This window comes from Hirundo rustica, chromosome 11, assembly GCF_015227805.2.
Source record: "Hirundo rustica isolate bHirRus1 chromosome 11, bHirRus1.pri.v3, whole genome shotgun sequence".
Lineage (NCBI taxonomy): Eukaryota > Metazoa > Chordata > Aves > Passeriformes > Hirundinidae > Hirundo > Hirundo rustica.
This window is the reverse complement of record NC_053460.1, coordinates 2,219,568-2,238,533: the sequence shown is the minus strand read 5'-3', so window position 1 is coordinate 2,238,533 and position 18,966 is coordinate 2,219,568. Positions and strand designations below refer to the sequence as shown.

Genomic DNA, 18,966 nt, shown 5'->3' with positions numbered 1-18,966 from the left:
CTCCTGCCAGGAGCTGTGCAGAGCCATAAGATCCCTCCTGAGCCTTCTTTTCTCCAGGCTCAGCCCTTTTCCAGCTCCCTCAGCCTCTCCTGGGGCTCCAGCCCCTTCCCCAGCTCAGTGCTGAGCCCTGGGGACACCACTGGTGACCAGCCACCCTCTGTGTGTGTCTCCATTCCCTGCCGCTCTCCGGACCCAGCACCCAGACAGGTTTTTTTTACCCAAGGAACAGCAACCCAAGCCACGAGCAGCCAGTTTCTCCAGGGAAATGCTGTGGGAAACGCTGCCAAAGCCTTCCCTAAAGTCCACACAGACAACATCCAGAGCCTTCCCTCACCCACGGAGTGGGGTCACCTTGTCACGGGACACCAGGTGACAAGGACCTGCCCTTGGTGACCTCCTGTGGGCTGGGCCTGATAACTCGGTTGTCCTGAACAGCTGTGCTCGAGTTATGGCAGGATTTGAGAGCTTTCCAAACACCTGGAAGTATTTCCAAAAAGTTGTATTTAAGGGGAAAAAAAACCCAAAAAACCAGGAAACCTCAAGAGGAGTCACTTTTACATAAGTGCAGAGAGAGCAGTGGAAGGCGGAAATGGGAAGAGGGGGAAGACAGGGAAAGCTTTTCCTGGTGGATACAGGACACTGAGAATGCCAGACAAGCAGCCCTTGAGCTGGGAATGCATCACCTCACCCCTGTGGAGAGGGCTGGAGAGCCCAGGGGTGACTTGAGAAGGCACAGCTGGACAGGAACAGGTCACTGTCCCCCTCCAGGAAACAACCAAATCTGGGCTTTTTGTGGTTTATTCAAAGCCATCGCTCCCAACAGCGGCTGCTCGAGGAACCGGCTCCTCCTGGGATGGATCCACATCCCAGCGGGATGCACAGGCAATCTATCCACGCCAGCAGGAGCAGATATCCCACCTGGATACCCCAAACTCAGAGCCCTACACCAATAAGTGCACGGATCCACACAGCTTCCCCTCGCAAGGGGCACAGCTGGGAAGAAAATCCATTTTCACGGAGCACACCTGGGGGCCAAGGGCGACAAGCCAAATTCCCTTTCCACACCCAGCACTGCCATTTTTATTTTTTTTTCCTTGGAGGGGAGACCCCAGACCCGCCCCACACGTGCCAAGCGCAGCAGGGCTCACCTCCAGGAGATCCCCCTGCAGCAGGGAGAGCTTCAGGCACCGCCACACCTGCACAGAGCATCGCTTGTTCCACTGCTCCCCGGCGCCAAACCAGCGGCAGAGGCGCCGCCCATCCGAAATCTCGCTGGCTCCTCCCTCCTGGCCAAGCCTCAGATGTGGGGGTCCCTCACCAGCACCTCCACACTGCCGCAGTGAAGACCTCGACCCCATCCCGCTCTTGCTGCCCTGCCCAAAGAGGGAGATGTGGCGGTGTCTGGTGGCTTTTTGGGGCGCTGACCTCGAGTTTGTGTCAGCCGTAGGCAGGCGGCGCGGCAGCAAACCGCAGCTGCGCGCAGGGGGTGTGAAAAGGCAAGTGCAGTCCAAAAATGAAGCTGCAGGGCTGAAAGGAGAGCTGGGGAGATGATTTTAACTGCCCAGGCTCGCTCCCTCCGGCCTGGTCCCATCGGAACGGGGACCTGGGCGTCGCACAAGAGTGAAAGGCTCGTCCGGGGTGACTTTCAGCAGCCAGCGCGGCTGAACAAGGGTACAGCTAAATTAACCCAAGTGCCCTACCCAAGCTTTAAGCCGTGTTTTAAATAACCTTGACATCTGTGAGGCCTTAGCCTGCTGGAAAGCATGTGGAGACAGCGAGGGAAAACGCGCCAGGACCTTTTTGGGCAGCCAGAGTCCCCACCAGGACACGGCAGAGCCCGGCCACCGTGTCCCCAGGCAGCTCTGCTGTGCCTCCTGCCACTCAGCCCCTTAATTTGCTCATTAGCAAACTCAGGAACAAGAGGAGGAACTCAATCGTGTCCCTTCCTCGGGACACACTGTCCCCGTGGGGCCAGCGGGGACGAGGACTGGGAAGTGCTGGGATCTGGGGGGGGGGGTCACTGAGGAACCCCACGGGAAGCACCCAGAGCAGCCTTCCACGCTGGAACAGAAGTGCTGCCCAAAATGTCCCCAGGAGGTGGCCTGGGGACACCGAGGGGGCAGAAAAACCAGCTGGGGACACTCCGGTGGTGCCCCTCTCATCAGCTGCACCCGCCTGGGCTCTGCTCCAGCATCACCCCGGGATCAGCACCACGGCTTGCTCGCCTGACTCCCGAGTCCTCCACGGCCACCAGCACCTTGCAAATGCCGCCAGACCCGTGGCCATGTGGGCATCACCACCCACCCAGCAACCATGAACATAAACCACCTGCACCCACAAGTGACCCAAAATCACGTCAGGACCATCCAGCTCAGGCTGACAGACCCTGGGGGAAGCCCCCCCCAAAAGCAGCAGCTTCCAGAGGATTCCCAGAGCCGGTGCCAACCCAACTTCCTGTGCCATCCTGGCACCCTCCAGGTGAATGCAGCTCCTGCCTGGTGGCTTTCCAAGCAGCATCCCCCTCCCAGTTCAGGAGCCAGCAGAGCTGAAGGGGAAATTATATTTGTAAGCAGGCAAGGGAGAGAGAAGGAGCGCTGTCTTGGAAGGAGTGGTTTACATTTCTAAAGAAAATGCCAGTGCCTCAGAGAGCTGCAGGGTTCTGGCTGTGGATGGAGCTTTGAAAGTGACCTCGGGGGTTTGGGATGCTGGCAATGACAGAGCCCAGCCTGGGGCCTGGTTTGGTGACACAGAGCGGTGGCTCTGGAGAGCTCCCACAAGCTGGAAATTTGGGGGGGTAAAAGCTGTTATTTCCCCACCCCACGAGAAAGACGAGCTTGGGAGGAACAAACTTTTGCTCTGCAGCGTGCTTTTTGAGGTGATGGCCCCAAAGCAAGCTGCGTAACCCCAGGGGGATCCACAGCAAGGAGCAACTGGGGGATCTGGCAGCATCTGGGCGATGACACCCACGACACCCTTTGGGCTGCAGGGCTTTTGGGGAGCCCTCACTGCAGGATAACCAGAGCAGCACGGGTGGGAGGCACCCAGCCCTGTGCTCACCCATCCACCGTGGATTCCCTTGGCTTCTCCGAGGGAAATCCCTTCATTAAGGCACCTTGTAAAACTGGGGGGAAGTTGGGAAGTTTCCTACGGAGGCCGTGAGCTCCTTCCAGCTTCCCAAGGATGCTCCCACGGAGGGCAGGCCAGGCCAGGCAGCGCTCCCACCCCTCTGGCCCCTCGGAGCACTCCTGATGGCAAGCGGGACAGGACTGGGATTTCCTCCGTCCCGGCTCCCACCTCCCTCACGCGAAGCTGCCAACAACACGGACGCTTCTGGAACAACGGGACGGGTCTTGGCTCTTCCCACCTCCTGGAAGGATTTTTATCTGTTCCTTCACAGCTTGACAGCTCCAGAAGTTCATTGCTAGAGGCACCCCATCCATTAGCATACTCCCCCAGGAAGCAGACCCAAAAAGAAGAGCATCCATCTATGTCAGCGCTCCAACTCCTCCCGGACCGCGCTGGGAAGGGAGGGATGGGGATCCGGGCCAGCTGCCTTACCTTGGGGAGGAGAGACGAGGGCGCCGCTGCCAGCAGCTCTGGCGGGGTCATGCTCTTGCCAGCCAGCACCACGGCCCCGCACTCGGCACAGGCGCCGATGGTCAGCTGCTTCCCGTCGTCCACCAGCAGGCTGTTGGCCACGCGCAGGGTGTAGAGGAAGACGGGAAGCCTGGCCACTTGAACCGCTTTTAATCCAAGGCACCGCTTCTTCTCCTGCCGGCAGAAGAAGCAGACGAAGGTCTCCACTTTGTACTGCCGGGACCAGGCGCTGCTGGGGTGGTGGGAGTTCCTGCCCTCGTGCTGCAGCCACTGTCCCAGCAGGTCGTGGTAGCACAGGATGCAGGTGGCCACCAGCCCGGTGGAGTCGGCCGGTCTGGCCCGCGGGGCGGGCGGGTAGACCGTCAAGAAGGGGAAAAAGGGCTCCTTCTCCCCAAATCGCCCCGGAGGGTTGACGTTCAGCTGGAACTCTCTGCCGGCTCCCAGCTCGGCCCCGCAGATGTAGCAGACGGACGCGGGACCGGCCTTGATGACGGCGGCGCGGCCGGCGAGGTCACCGGCGGAGAAGACCTGGTGGTACCTGCCCAGGAAACTCTGCACAGAGGAGATGAGCTCCTCGTTGTGACAGGCCCGGTACATGGCCCACAGGTCCTGCAGCACCCCGAAGCACTTGCGGCAGCTGCTGACCTCCCAGTGCTTGTTCAGCCCCTTGGCGCCGGGCGGGCAGGGCAGCAGGCTGAGGAAGGGGAAATGCATGGTGCTCTTCGCGTTGCCGTTGGTGATTTTGGCCGCCACCGGCCTCGCCTCCTTGCCGCACTCCTCCCCGCAGAGGTAGCAAGCCTCGGGCACGGGCGGGATGCCCGTCCCGTCCTCCTTCACCCCTCGGCGGCCCTTGGCGGGCATGGCCCCGGCGCCCAGGGGCACCACGTAGAGCCGCTGCAGCACGGGCACGTTGGCCAGCTCGAAGCTTTGCCACTGCTGCATGAGGGAGGCGAAGCAGCAGGGGCACACCAGGGTGCTGCCGGTGGGGGACAGCGGCTGGGCGCCCGGCGGGGGGCTGTGCAGCCACAGGAACGGGAAGAAAGGTCCCGGCGAGCTCTTCTCCTGCTTCTGCACGTGGACGCGGTGCTGGGCTCCGGGTGCCAAGGGGCTGCCGCAGATGTAGCAGGCGGTGCCCGGCGCCCAAGCGGGCCGCTCGCCGCCTTCCTCTTCCTCCTCCTCCTCCTCCTCCTCGCTGGTGATGTTGATCTCGCTGTCCGAGGAGCAGCAGGGGGGGCCCCGCTCGCTCCCCGCCGCCGGGGGGGCCCGCGCAGCGCCGCCCGCCCCCTCGGGCTCCGAGAGGGGCTCGGCGTCGGAGAGCTCGGAGAGCTCGGAGCCGGCCGCCGGCTCTTCCTCCTCTTCCTCCTCCTCCTCCTCCTCCGGGTGGCCGGCGGCGCGGCGCGGCGGAGCGGCGGGGTCCCAGCCCGTGGCCCCCCGCCGCAGCCCGGCTCCCCCCGCCGCCGCCGCCGCCGCCGCCGCCTCGCACTGATGGGGCCGCTTGAGCCAGTACATGCGCTTCTCCACCGGCGTGCGGCTGCGCTCGAAGGAGTCCCACTGCTCTCCCAGGAAGCAGCGGCAGACAGCGCAGACCAGGGCGCAGCCCTCCGCCGAGACGGCGCGGGCGCCGGGCGCCGGCTCCTGGTGCTGCAGGAAGGGGAAGAAGGGCCGGTGGTCGCGGGGGGGTCTCACTTGAAGCTTGAGCTCTTTGCCGCGGCTGATGCCGCCGCCGCAGATGAAGCAGCAGAGCGGGGGCGCCGGGGGTTGCGCTGCCCCGGGGCCGCCCCCGCCCGCCGCCGCCGCCGCCGCCGCCGCCGCCTCTCCGGCCGCCAGCGCGGCCATCAGGCGCTGCTTGCGGGAGAGCGGCGCCGCCGCTGCCCCCGGCCCCGCCGCCGCCCCCGGCCCCGCCGCGCTCATCGCCGCCCCCGGCTCATCCCGCGGCTCCGCCGGACACGCAGGCTCGGGGGGCGGGTTTGCGGAGCGGCTCCCCCCCCAACCCCTCCGCCCGCCTCCTCCCGCCGGGGGAAGGCAGCGAGACAGGAAAGAAAAAAAAAAAAAAATTATAATAAAACAACGGCGACAACAACAACAACAACAACAACAAAAAAGGCTCCCCAACCGGCAGCAAAATATCCACGAACGGCAACAAAAATAAACGCGGGATAAAAGTTCGGTGCGAAAGTTTGGGTCCGGCCGGCGGCGCGGAGGAAGGGCGGCTGCCGGCCGCCTCCCGGCCCCGGCGCCCCCGGCCCGGCTCCTCCCCGGCCCCCCCGCCACGACCTGCCCGCCCGGGGGGGCCCGGAGGGAGGAACGAGCCGCTGCCACCCCCCGCCCGCCCGCGCAGGGCCGGAGCCCTCGGGGGAGGGACGCGGGGATTCACAAAGCCACCCCCGAGGGGGCTGGTGGCCGGCCCCACGCGGGGATCCCCGCACCGGCGCTGTCCCCTCCGCCCCCGTCAGCGGAGTCCCAGCCGCCGCCCCCTGACCGCACCACGGCGCTTTGTGCGGCTCCCGCTCCCCAAAGGCACCGCTTCACGCCGGCAGGACGGATCCCACCGAGAGCACCGGCCTTTTCCTGCCCCTTTCCAGCCATTAACTCGGTGTCCCGACCACCCCCGGTAATTTATTTCCCGTCTTAAAACTACTGCCGCGGTTCCAGCTCAATACCAGATTCTATTTCCCGCTCGGTCCCTAAAATGCTGCATCGCTTTGCCACTCACTGGTAAATAGCTGATGCGTTCCCAGCCGGAGCTGGCGGCGTTTCAGCGGCGCATGCAATAATCCCGGTGTATCCTTACCTGCCTCGCAGCCCGCGATAAGATTTAATGCTTGGAAAGCACTTTGCTGTCCTTGGACAATAGGCACCGCGGAAGCGCAAAGTGTACCCAGGGCCAGCCTCAATTAAACCTGGCTGATTAACCACCCAAGCGGCTCGTCAGCATGCCCACCGGCTCGGCACGGCTCTGCCGATTGAATAAATATATTAGGAACTGGAAGGGGGAATTTTTTTTTTTTAATTTTATTTTTTATTTTTTCAAAGAGTTGTTTTAGGAGGAAGCCTGCTCGCAGCAGCGCTGCGGAGCTCGAGTTCGCGGCAAGGCGCTGCAATATCCCGGGCGCCGTCCTCGCAAACCTCCCTGAGCTTGGAGGGCGCAGGATGAAACCCCGAGAGGCAAGGTCAGGAGGGACACAGGGACAGAGGGACAGCAGGACGAGGGCCTGAGCCACGTGCCAGCACACCCAGGCGATGCACAGAAGCCACGTTGTCCCTTGCTCCTCATCACTCCCCGTCTGGGTCCCCCCTTGGGCTGACCAACCCTCGGTGTCACCTCCCACCCGGACCGCGGGTGACAGCATCCGGTGCTCCCCGGCAACTGGCCCCGAGATCAAACAGATTGTGTGACATCAGCTGGAGCGCGGGCAGGGGCAGGAGGGCTCTTCGGGGACCCGGATCCAGTTTCCACGCAGATGGCTCCGGTAGTAAAGAAGCAGGGGGTGGGAGGCAACACACAAAGCGGGAATACGATACCTTGGGAGAACTGGCTCCACGGGGGCTTTTTTTCAGGGGTTTCCAGAAGACAGCAAGCAGGGCCTCGTTATATTTTATTTATTTACAGGGCTGATGTGGTGGCTGCTCCATGCACCGAGGGCAGCGGGAACGCCGCGCGTCGGGGTGGACGTGACTCAGGCGCCCTTTAAAGACGCGCACGGGCTGTCGCTGTCACCCCTTTTCCCGGATGGAAAGGGGCCACCGGGCCGGATGGGATCCCTGACCCCGGGCGGCAGCACCGGATCTGGGAATGCCTCAGTGCCTCACCCCAGCTGCCCAGCCGGAGCTCCCCCGGGAGCTGCGGCCACCAGCTCAGCCCACCCTTCGAGCGCCGCCGACAGATGCTCTCCCGCCTGCTCCGCAGATGGGCGAGAAAACAACGCGCTGCGTTCAAAATCCGCAGCTCAGCGGGGCCAAACCCCCTTCCCCAGCCTGCCCCGAAACGCCGACCCTCCGTGCCCCTCTCCGGAGGCGCCACGAGCCCCCGGCTCCCCCGTTCCCCCCGCACCCCACCGGGCCGTGGCCTCGGAGCGGCTTCCCGGGCCTTGGCTGAGCCCGGACAGAGCAGCTCATTTATCACCCTGTGCCGCCCCGGCCCTGCGGTCGCTGTTTGCAACAGAGAAGCTTGGGAGGGAGAGAAAATTTCTCAAGTCGGCCTCGGTAAGAACTGAAAACATATGCCCTGGCGGCAAACGCGTCCCCCGGGGCGCGCGGGGATCAAGGCGAAGCCTAGCGCGGGATTTTCCGCCGCGGCTCCCGCCGGAGCGCAGCCCTGCTGCCGGAGCTGGCGTTCCACAGCCACGCCGGGGCTGGGCGTGCTGACGGCCGGGGCTGCTCCTCCAGCACCGCCAGCACAGCGGGACGGAGGCAGGGCAGGGCGGCTCCTCGCCGGCTCTGGATGGCCGATGTCCCGCTGTACCTTGCTGGCTGCGGTGCAGGGCTGTGCCCTCGCCCAGAGACAAGCCCCGGGGACAGATGTCCCTCACGAGGTAGGGGACAGGCCCACATCAGGGCTCAGCACCAGCTGTGCGAGGCGCTGCACAAACAGTGATCGGCCTCGTGGGGCTCCCCCGGCTTGTATAGGGCAGGGGTTTGGGATGGATGCGTGGGTCCATCCCTGTCCCCATCCTTGTCCCCATTCCCATTCCCGTCCCCATCCTCATTTCCATCCCCATTCCTGCCTCAATCCCTCCATCCATCCCCACTGCCAGCCCTAACTTTATCTTTATTCTCATCACCATCCCCACTCCTGTTCTCATTCCTGTGCCTGTCCCTGCTGCCATCCTTATCCTTATCCTTAGGATAAGATATCCTTATCCTTCCTTTTCCCACTTCTGTCCCGTCTCATCCTCATCCTCCCCCTCATTCCCACGCTCATCTGCATCCCCATCCCTGTTTCTGTCCCTATCTCCATCCTCATCCTTATCCCAGCCCTATCCTTATCCCCATCCTCATCTCTGTGCCCATCCCTATCCCAGTCCCCTTTGCCCCTGGGGCCCTGCAGGACAGCACCCACTCTTCCCTGGCACCCCTAGGAGCAGGCACGTGCTGCAGATCCCGCATCCCTGCGAGCGGGAGGTTAATATGGAAATTACCAACTGCTTATTCCTTCCAGCTGTTGCTGTGAGTCATCAAGGGCCTTAAAGAGCATTTCAAACAGCACAGCGCCTTCGAGACAGCGTGACTGCTGCCCCAGCCGCCCCCTCCGGATAATCCTGGTGTTTGAAAAGGGAATATTTCTCCCAGCAGGCAATTCCCGATCCTGCCCGGGGAGGCAGAACAGCCGCTGCCTGTCCAGGCTCCCGCCTCGGCCCGTGGGCTCCTGGCGTCCAGCTGGAGAGCAGAGCCAGGCAGGGAAGGGCACTGGGAAGGGCAGCGCAGCCCTGTCATCATCCCTGCTCAAAATCCAGCAGGGAGGTGTCAACGCCACCGCGTGCCACCATGGGTGACGATCCCCTCGCTGTGCCATCTGGGGAAACTGAGGCACGGGGCGGCCAGTCTGAGCTCCACGGTGTCACCTGCCCGGGTGAAGGTGGCACAGCGGCTGCCATGGCACGCTGGGACACTGGCCTGGGGTTCAGCGAGCTTGAACTCTGCACTCAACAGCTGTATTTGTCTCGGCAAGCTTTTATTTCCTTTTTTTTTTTAAAAAAAAAAGGCTGATCTCTGCACTCAGTTGGTGCTGATTTTTCAGATGGGAGAGATAGGGCTGGTTCGTGGAAGTACTCGGGATATATCCCTTATCTGCTGCTCCAGCTTTTCTTTGAACTTCTGGACCGACTTCATTGATTTTTTTTCCCCGCTGTTCCTTTCGCTGGAAAAGCCCAGGCGGTTCTTCTCCTGCTTGCAAAATGTTTTCCCCCAATCCTTCCCGTGGCCGTGCAGGTGAGTCAAGGATGCTCCCGGCCAAGATCCCAGCTGGTGCGAGCGGGAACATCTGCTCCTGCACAGCGAGGAGCCTGGAATCGAAAAACAATGCCCCGAGGAAAGCCGTGCACAGGTGACAGGAGCCGTGACACGGGTGGAGGGGACGGGGACGCGGCCACCCCGTGCTGGAATCGCAGCTGCACGCTGAGCCAGGATGCAGGGAAGGAGGGAGGGATGCTGTGGGATGGTCCCCACCAGGCAGGAAGGAGGAAGGTGACTCTGGGGAGAGGAAGGGAGCCGCTGAGTGCCACCACGGAGTGCCACTGAGTGCCACCAGAGCCCTGTGGGGACACTCTGAGCCTCTCTGCTCCGCCAGGCGCTCTCGGACAGGCTGAGGCCAAGAAACTGCTGCTGCTGCCACAGCCGGGGGACGAAGCCGTGTGGAGACACATTCGGTGCCTGGCACGGTGGTCACAGGGGCTGAGCCCAGCCAGGATCCCCAGGAGCACCCTGTGAGTCCTTGAATATAAGGGAACGACCCAGAACCCTCAGTCCATGGCCCAAATCCCTCCGTGGGCACCCAGTGCTGGCCTGGTGCTGCTCCTCCTGCTCGTCCCCACTGGGACCAGGCCCCCCATGTCCCCCTGTCCTGTGGGGCAGGAGGGAGCCACGTCCCCTGCACGGCACAAGGGCCCAGTTGCCGGTTGTGGGGATTTTTTTTCCATAAGGTTTTATTTCTTTTTTTTAAGCGATTTCTTTTTTTTTTTTTTCTTTTCCTTTCCAGGGCGAGCAGCTCCGCAAATGCCAAGTGCTGATGCCAAAGGGCCGTGTCAACAAAGAAGAATGAGTGTGGCTGTTAGAGGCTGCTATTAAAAAAGGGTGGAGAGGAGAGGGAGAAGGAGGGGGGGTTGAAGAAGAGAAGAAAAGGTTTGTCACCGCGAATAATAACAGTTTGCAGAGCAGTAAAAATCCGGGAGCAGCAGCAGGACCCCTGCAGCGCCCTTGGGCGCTGGCGTCAAGCAGGGACTCCGCACCCCGCGTCCTTCCAGAGGACAAACCCTTCCCAGCAACTTGGCACGCCCCTGTGGGCAGCACAAAGTGTTTTTCAAGCTCCAAGGGTTTTCCGAGCCCGCTGCGTTCCCGCTTGGCCTCCGGGCCCTGCTGCAGGGAGCCACAGCAGGGCCGGGCATGGCATCGGCTCCCCGGGACGGGGCGGGGTGGAGGTCCTGCCCCCTGAGCGCCAGCAGCTATTTCTAGGCGAGGCCTGGCTGCTGCCGAGTGGGACGGGAGGGAAGGAACCTCTCACATGACTCCGAAGATGCAACGGGAAGACGCGGGCTCCGGTTTCAGCTTTCTATTCCCAGCCCGTTATTCAGCAGTCAAAGATGGATCTGCCCCGCGGGGCAGCCGCGGGGGCTGGGGCTGGATCCGCGGCTGGAGTCGGGCACCCTCATCCCGCTGGGAGGCACGTGGAGCTCACAGCTCCTGCCCAGCTGAAAATCCCCCTTGGCGCTGCCGCTCCCTCCTGCCGGGATGTCGAACCCGAGTGGGTGTAGGGGATGCTCAAGTAACGCCGCCTGGGAGAAGGCAAATCAAGCAGAGGAAGAGACAGACAAAGCCCGAATCTTACTCCAAAATCCAGAGCGAGAGTGTTTTTGAGGATAATCCACCAGTTCACGTCATCTGGACTTTTCCAAAAATATTCCTCCTTACTATTTTCGAAGGGCACCGTGGTCTGTCCTTAGCCAAGGTTTTATTCCCACATCACCTTCCCCATGCCTCAACTACCCTCCGTGCTCCTCTCAAAAGCAATGGCAGAAGGCAAACCTCGGGAAAAGCCCAGTTTCCAAGTATTCTCCCTCCCCCGACCCCCCCCCCCCCCAAAAAAATAAGAGAAAACCTTGCTCAAAATTGAGATGTTCCCACAGAAATTGGTTATTTCCCCGATGGAAAAATATTCCATCAGCAAAAGGCTGACCTGCTCCGGTTACAGCCTGGTCATGGCGATGAGGAAAAGCAGCTGGGAAAGGAATTAGGAGGGAGCTGGGGAGCTGCAGGGCTTCACCTCGTCCTCGGACCCCACTGCTCCCCGGGGCTTCCCGCTGCTGGCACGGGGAGGTGCCAAGCTGCCGGCACAGCGGCACCCTGAGATCCCGGGCACGGCTGTCACCAAGCCTGTGGCACCCCGGGGTGTGACCACCCACGGTCCGCGCTCCCCCAAAGCCAACAGGAGCTGGGACGAGCCAAAGGTACCAGATGTTCCCAAGGATGGAGCTCTGCAAACAACCCCAGCCCGGTGTGGGAATATCTCGCTGGATTTAGCGAGCTGGGGGATGAGATCAGAAGAACGAGGGCCGAGAGCTCGGCAGGTTCATCCCCAGAGCTGGAGATTGAGGCTGCCTCCAGCGTCTTCCCTCTAGGAATTGGTGGAAGGGCTCGTTTGGGAGGTTCTGCCATGCCTTGGGGCGGCCAAGCGGTGGGTGGGGTTTGGTTTTGTACTTTTGTGAAGGCAGGCTGGTCGGAACGGGGCAGGAATCAATGGAACAGGTCAGGAATCAGTGTCCCCTCATGTGGCCAAAGGGTGAGAAGAGAAACTCCTGTGTTGGAAAGATTTTTGTTGGCAGTAACGGGACAGAAATCCGTGGTCATGCAGTGGCCGGAGCAGCCTGTGAAGGGTCCAGCCCCACCAGGGCAAGCACAGATTCCTGGGAAAGGTGTCACTATCCAGGTGAAACAGGCTGGAAACTCACCTCTGTCACCCTCCCCACATGGCACAGGAACCTGTCAGCCCTGATGGACACATCCCTGATGGACACATCCCTGATGGACACATCCCTTTGGATGGACACATCCCTGATGGACACATCCCTTTGGATGGACACATCCCTTTGGATGGACACATCCCTGATGGACACATCCCTGATGGACACATCCCTTTGGATGGACACATCCCTGATGGACACATCCCTGATGGACACATCCCTTTGGATGGACACATCCCTGATGGACACATCCCTGACGGACACATCCCTTCGGATGGACACATCCCTGATGGACACATCCCTGATGGACACATCCCGTCGGACACAGACTGCAGCTGTCACACCTGGGGAAACTGAGGCAAGGAATCTGCAGGAGTGTGAGCCCAGACCTTCCAAATTCCCATAACCACCAGTTCATGGCCTCCCTGTTCCAAGCCCTGCTCCCCACGAGGCACCACCAGCCCTCCGAGCCCTCCCTCATCCCAGAGATCCCACGTGGGCCGAGCATCGCCTCCTCTGCCAGCTCCTGTGTCCTGCTCATCGCTTTCCTGACCAAACCTGGGTTCCCAGCAGGGATTTTCCCCTTCCGGACTCTCTCAGTCCCCCCCACACCTCCCACACTGTGGGACACAGGAGCACTGGTCACGATGGGGACACTGGACCTCTTGACCCGTGCCCAGGTTGTCTCCTGGGCAAACAACATCCCCTTCCTGGGAGGAATTGTGCCTGTGTCTCTCTCTGACCTCTGCTAAACACATCCATCCCAAGGGACGCGCTGGCCCCGCTGGAGGCAGCGGAGATGGAGCCTGATCCCACCAGGAAAATAAATCCCTTCATCCAAGGGATTCCATGCAACCCCAGCCTCGCATCAGGGTGCGCCCCATTCCTCCCCATTCCTGCTCCTGCCCTAAATCAACACCAGCAGCACGACCCAAAAGCGAATTTATCCTAAAGACTTTTTAAAAACGCGTATAAAAAATACAGCTTCGTCGGAAAGGCGCTTTTTTTTTTTCCCTTCTTCTTCTTTTCCCTTTTTTTTTTTTTTTTGGTGGGGGGAAAGGTTTATGCCTCCTTGGAGACCTCTTCAATAAAACGCATTCTGGCTCTGCGAGCGTCTGACTGCAAATCAGGTTCCAGCCGTTCCCTTCCTGTGCCGACCTGCTGGAGTCGGCTGTTATTCTTGGCAGGGTGCCCCGAAGGAAGAAAAAAAAAAATCCCCCCCCCCCCCAAGCTCCCAGCGGCTGGGAAATGCTGATGACATGACACCTTCCAGCATTCTTCAAGGTCAAGAGGGGAGGGAGGGAAATGAAAGGGGAGAGGGTTTTTTTTTTTTCCCCTCTGTTGTTAGCATGGGTTATTGCTTCGCTCAGGCATTTCCCTTTGATGCTTGCTCCTTGTTACACAAGATGTTGCAGGCTCCCCGTGCCCTGGGTGTGAGCTCACCCCTTTCCCTGCTTCCCCGCAGGGATCTGCACCCCCGAGGGCATTTTGGGACCAGCACTGCTTGGGCTCAGCTTAAACCCAAGCTGGGTTTAACCTGCACACCTCACGTTTGCTCCGCCTCATGCTGCCCCACAGAGCTCCATCCTCCAGGACACCCCCACACCATCCGGGAGCCTGTGGGTATTCCAAACCAAAATCTGGCTCCCTGGCATCTCCCCCCAGCACTGCCCCATGGGGTTCCCCCTCACAGAAAGCCCCGAGCCCCCTGAGCCAGCCCTGGGTGCTGCATCCGGCTGAGAGGGACCCGCAGCATCCTCGGGGGTCCCCCGCCTGCAGGACTCCCGCTCTGACAAATAAAACTTGGCACCTCTCTCCTCGAGATCCAGCAAATCTCCGCTAATCCCCCTGCTCCCGGCTGCCAAATCCTCCTCCTCCTCCTCCCTCCAGCCAAGGTGCAGAGCTCTCGGAGGCAAGCTGCAGGCAACTGTTAAACCTCACAACAAGGAATGGCCGTCATCGGGGCGCAGGGGGCGAGCGGCAGCGCTGATGTCCCTGACGGCGGTGACAGGGAGGCTGCTGCGCTCCTTGGAGAGGTTCTGGTTGATGCCCCAAGTCAGGGTTGATGCGCTGCTGGAGCACACAACAGCTGCTCGGGCCCCGGGGATGGATCCTTTGATTTCCAGAATTCCCCGGCCGCATTGGAAGGAAGATCCAAGATGATCCGAGCGCTGTGACAGAGGGAAGAAAAGCGATGCCAGCAGGGAACAAGGGAACAAGGCAGGGACAGTCTCAGTGCGTGTGCAGGCAGGTTTGGGATGGGGTGACACCCCTGGGAGCCCGGGGACATTGCTCACATCCTTTCAAGCTGCATGGCCACACCTGCTGTGCAGGATCTCCCTCGGGGGACTGCGCTCCTCCTGCTCTGTGCTCAGCTGAGTTCTCACTGCCACATCTTTCCACGGCACTGCCAGGGGTCATCTTTGAGCCAACCCACCTGCGATGGGACCCCGTGGCTTTCTTCACACGCTTTTTTTGGGGGTCAGGGAGGTGAATGGGCCATCAGTTCAGGGCTCTCGTCCTTGCTGGGTTCTCAGCCCTCCCCCGACCCATTATCCAGTGCTGGGATTACCAGGACCACTGGGCTTGCCCTGGGGCTGGCTTGGAAAGGAGCGGCGGAGAGTCTCCAGGACACCCCAGCATCCCCGCAGGTTCCCCTGGAAGCCGGCGCACGGCCGCATCCTGCCCCAAGGGCTGCTGGAGGAAATCCTGGAAGGCCATCTTACAATGCAGCCCTTCCTGTCCCCGAAGGACCGCCGAGCACGGGAAAGGCACCGCGGGCTCCGGCACCGGCCAGCCCCGGGGCGGGGGGGGGGAACGTGGGGCTGCCCCCCGGCACCTCGCCCAGCCCACCTGGGGCCGCTTCCCTCCGGGCTCCGGGCCAGCACCGCCGCTTTGTCTTCAGCCTCCAGGAACACAATGGGATCAGCGGGGGCATTGCCCAGGGCCCCGCCGGGGCGCAGACACGGGCACAGCGCGGGGCGATGTCACCGGAGATGCTCTTTCGCCTCCCGCTGCTGCTCCCCTCCTCTCCCCACCTGCGCGGAGAAGGGAAATCCCACGGAGGTCCCCAAGCTGCCCCCAGCTCCTGCCATGCCCCCAGGGTCCCCAGCAGCGTGTCGGGGCCGGGCAGGCCGGCTGGCAGCGGGTCACGTCCCCTCTCCGCGGTGACACGCTCGGCTCGGGGCTGCCGTGTTCCCGCTGCCGGTTGTTTTCCAGCGGGGAGGCCGCGGGGCCAGCTGGCTGCCGCCAGCCTGGAACAGCGTGGCCTATTTTAAACCGCTTGCACAAGGAGTCAGCAGCTCCAGCTCGGAGGTTGGTTTTTTTTTTGGTGGTTTTTTTTTTTTTTTTTTTTTTGGGTTTTTTTTTTTCCCGAACTTTATTTGTCCAAACGCTCCGCGGGGAGGGAGGTGGGGGAGAGGCTCCCGGCTTGTTCTGCCGCCAGCAGCTCACCTGCACCGCCGTGCTCCGGGGTGGGGATGGCACAGCGAGGATGCTGCGTGCCGCACCCCGGCATGGAGCCGTCCCCAAATCCCCCGGGATCAACGGAAAAGCTGGAGGTGACGGGGGCAGAGCATCAAGGGCAGGGTCCTGCCTGTAAACGGCAGCGGGTATCTGTCCACAGGCCGGGCTGTGGCTCTCGGGGGCATTCCCAGGACAGGGGAATGTCCAGGGAATTCCCAGGGGCTGGTGCCAGGCTGCCACCCATATGGGAAGATCCACTGGGAGCCAGGATCAAACCCCAGCCAGACCCTGCTGAAGGCACCAGAAGAAGGGACTGGAGAACTCTCCCACTCTCAGGACGCTCCCACGGCCCCACCGTGTCCCCCGTGACCCCGGCCGTCCTGCCGAGGGGTGAAACCCTGACTGTGTGCGGCGATTCAGTACTGACAGCTTTAAATTAAAATCCCTCCTTCGTACTTTTCCACATCAGACCACATCCACTACAAACTTTTTGGGAGGCCAGCCCTTCCCTGAAGGTCCCAAAGGACCCAGGAACACAGAGGAGCAGCGCTCCCCAGGAATCTTTTCCCTCATGGAAAAGTTGATGTTCCACGATGCAACCAGAGTATCCATCACTCAGGAATTTATTTTTTTTTTTCCATGCTGTTTTCTTTAGATCAAACTGCTGACTGTACCTCTTTATGAAACAACTCCTTCTGCCTGGGCTGAGGTGAGCTCAGGAGATCCCTTCCAGCTCCTCTCGAAATCCAGCAGCCCTCACAGGGGTCAGCAGCCAAAATGATGTAAAACACGATTTCCTAACCCTGCCGGTGGGAAATCACTGCAGAACAGAGGGGATGACTACGGTTTAAAAAATTTAACTGCGCTCAAAGGTTTCCTGGTTATTTTTTTTTTAACTGCTTCCCCAAAGAAGTGGGAGTTGCTGTGGCCAGTAGAAATAAATTTCCTTTTCCAGAGTCACCAGAGCCTTTTGCACACCGGGGAGGGGCTGAACTTGGGGGGGACCTGGCCCGTGCTGGGGGTCCCGGAGCACGTGCTCTGTAACTGCGAAACCACCCAGCTCACAAACCCTTCTTCTTGGGCTTTAAGCTCTTGGCTGGAGGCCCTCCCGAGCTTTCGAGCTTGAAGAGCAGCCCAAACTCTTGGAGGAAAAGGCAGGGGGGAAGAAGTTATCAGCTGTTGAGTGCTAGCTGGATGGGATAGAGCCGCCGAGCCGCGCGCCGGCCGGGGGGGACGGCCGGGGAGCTCCATGGATGTCACGTTGGCCCGAGGCAAGATGTTTATGGGCCTGGCTGGAAGCCCTTCTGAGGAACCCATCGCCGTGATTTACAGCGCTTCCGATGGACGCGGAGCCGCTCCTCTGGCGCTGACCGGGCCGCGAAGAAAACATCTGCAATCTGTCAAAGTCGGGAGGGGGCTGAGGGCGTACATGAGCAGGGTGACACCAGGGCCGGCACGGCCCCGAGCCCGGCACCGGCGCACGAGATCAGCCGCTCCCGCTCGGGGACCCCCAGATCCCGCCCGCTGCCCTGCCCACGCTTCTCCCTTCGGAGCCCAGAGGTGCTAAAACACGGATTAAATCCACAGGCTTGCCTTTCACGGCTTGGGGAGGACGGAGCCCAGCTCTGCGTGACTCTGGATTTACCCTGACAAGCGCAGAGTGCGGCGGGAGCGTCACCAGCAGCGCCCGGCTCCGCCAAGGCACCTCCAACGCCCACGGCAGCCTCCCCGGCGTTGGAAGCTGCACCCACAGCCTCCTGGTGCTGTCCCCAGCCAGCAGAGGGGTCTGACCCATGGGCAGCCCCCCGGGGACCGGCTGGGCTCCCCCCACCTTGGTGGCACGGCTTTGCCATCTGTCACGGTCCCCGCTGGCTGAGACGTGGGAAGCGCACGTAGCCACGACGGCCGATTTCCCCTGGACTTGGGGAAGAGTGGGTGGCAGGGATTTAAGTCTGGACACCAGAAAGTTGTTTCCCATTTCCAGCCTAGGAAAGGGACCACAATCCTCCCACACGCCGTGCTGCACCCACTGAGTCACTGTTTGAAAGGAGGAGAAGGGGGGACGCTGCCCTTCCTGGGACCCCAAATCCGCCCCCATGCCCGTGCCCACCGAGCAGGGCAGCCAGAAAAGCCACATCCCATGGCTGCCAACCCCGCTGCGGGCCAGGGATGATTGCAGCGAAGCAGGACCCTGCCCCAGGGCTACAAAGTTGGGTTTTTTTCTTCTGTTAGCAGCCTAATTTTATAGGAACAAAAGAGCTGCAGTGCAAGTGAGCGATTGGCAGCTTCCTCCTGGGGATGTCGGGGTGTGGGGGCTGCCCAGGAGGAGCTGGAGGGCTCTGTGCCTCCCTGCTACACACCCTCACCCATCTCCCTCCCTTCCCAGCTGCTTCCCAGCACAGGATGGATTTTCAAACGCAAACAGCCTCCGGGTGCTGCTGGCCAGCGAGAAAACAGCGATCACTGCCCGCTCCGAGGAGCCGACCTGCACAAACCCCATGCCACAGCCCCCAGGAGCTGTCCCCAGCCCCAAAAACCCCCAAGGTGGGGTGCAGGCAGGTGGCTTTGCCCCCTCTAACAAAGCTCAGGTGGTTCCAGTCGCACAGAGGCCATCCAAGGGAGTGGCTGTGAGAGGGATGGAGGCTCCCGGAGGCCCTCAGCAGCCTCCAGCGCAGCAGAAAATGGATTTATTCTCTTCCCAGCACTCCCCCATTAAACACTCGGCGTTTCTGCCGCTGCTTTAAGCCAGTGATAAGTCAGGCTGAGGAGGGCGAAGAGGGGGGGATGCAGAAAAAGCACCCCCAGGCACAAAACGCCAGCGAGCCCCCGCGAGCCCCTCCCGGGGTTTATGAATGAAAACACGTTTCGCCTTGGCACCGCAAGTTTCCTCGATGCACGCGGGCAAGGAGGGGGGGAAATCCTGGAATTATGAGGCTCCAGCACCAATTAGGGCTGTTTACATTGACGTAAAGTCTGGGTGAAGTCCCCACCCCTGCTCCCAGCATATTTATGAAATTACTGCCGCTGACACTGACAAATGCGGGAGGGAAAGTCCCGGAGAGCACGGATCCAGCCCGGCACTCCGTGGGGTTTTTTTGAACCAGCACTGAGATAGTTCCTATAAATATCAGCCCAGCTCACCCCAACCAGGGCAAAGGGGTTTGGCTTGAGGAACCCCCAGCATTCCCCCAGGGCCAGGATTCCCAGCGAGGGAGGAGAAGGCAGCAACACA

At 61.3% G+C, this 18,966-nt stretch overlaps 1 protein-coding gene across 5 annotated transcripts in view; it reads right to left on the bottom strand.

Annotated features, from left to right (window-relative positions):
- The window catches only part of GSE1 (Gse1 coiled-coil protein), a 102,295-nt gene extending 95,969 nt beyond the window's left edge, over nt 1-6,326 (bottom strand). For 2 of the 5 annotated variants that reach the window (XM_040075543.2, XM_040075544.2), the window contains exon 1: nt 3,559-4,653. In XM_040075543.2, coding sequence (XP_039931477.1) covers nt 3,559-4,539 — 981 coding nt within the window. In that variant the 5' untranslated portion in view covers nt 4,540-4,653. Of the gene's footprint in view, nt 1-3,558; nt 5,509-6,310 lie in introns of those variants that run through there. The other 3 variants (XM_058422115.1, XM_040075541.2, XM_040075542.2) reach the window with 3 other exon arrangements.
- Nucleotides 6,327-18,966: the final 12,640 nt, after the last annotated feature.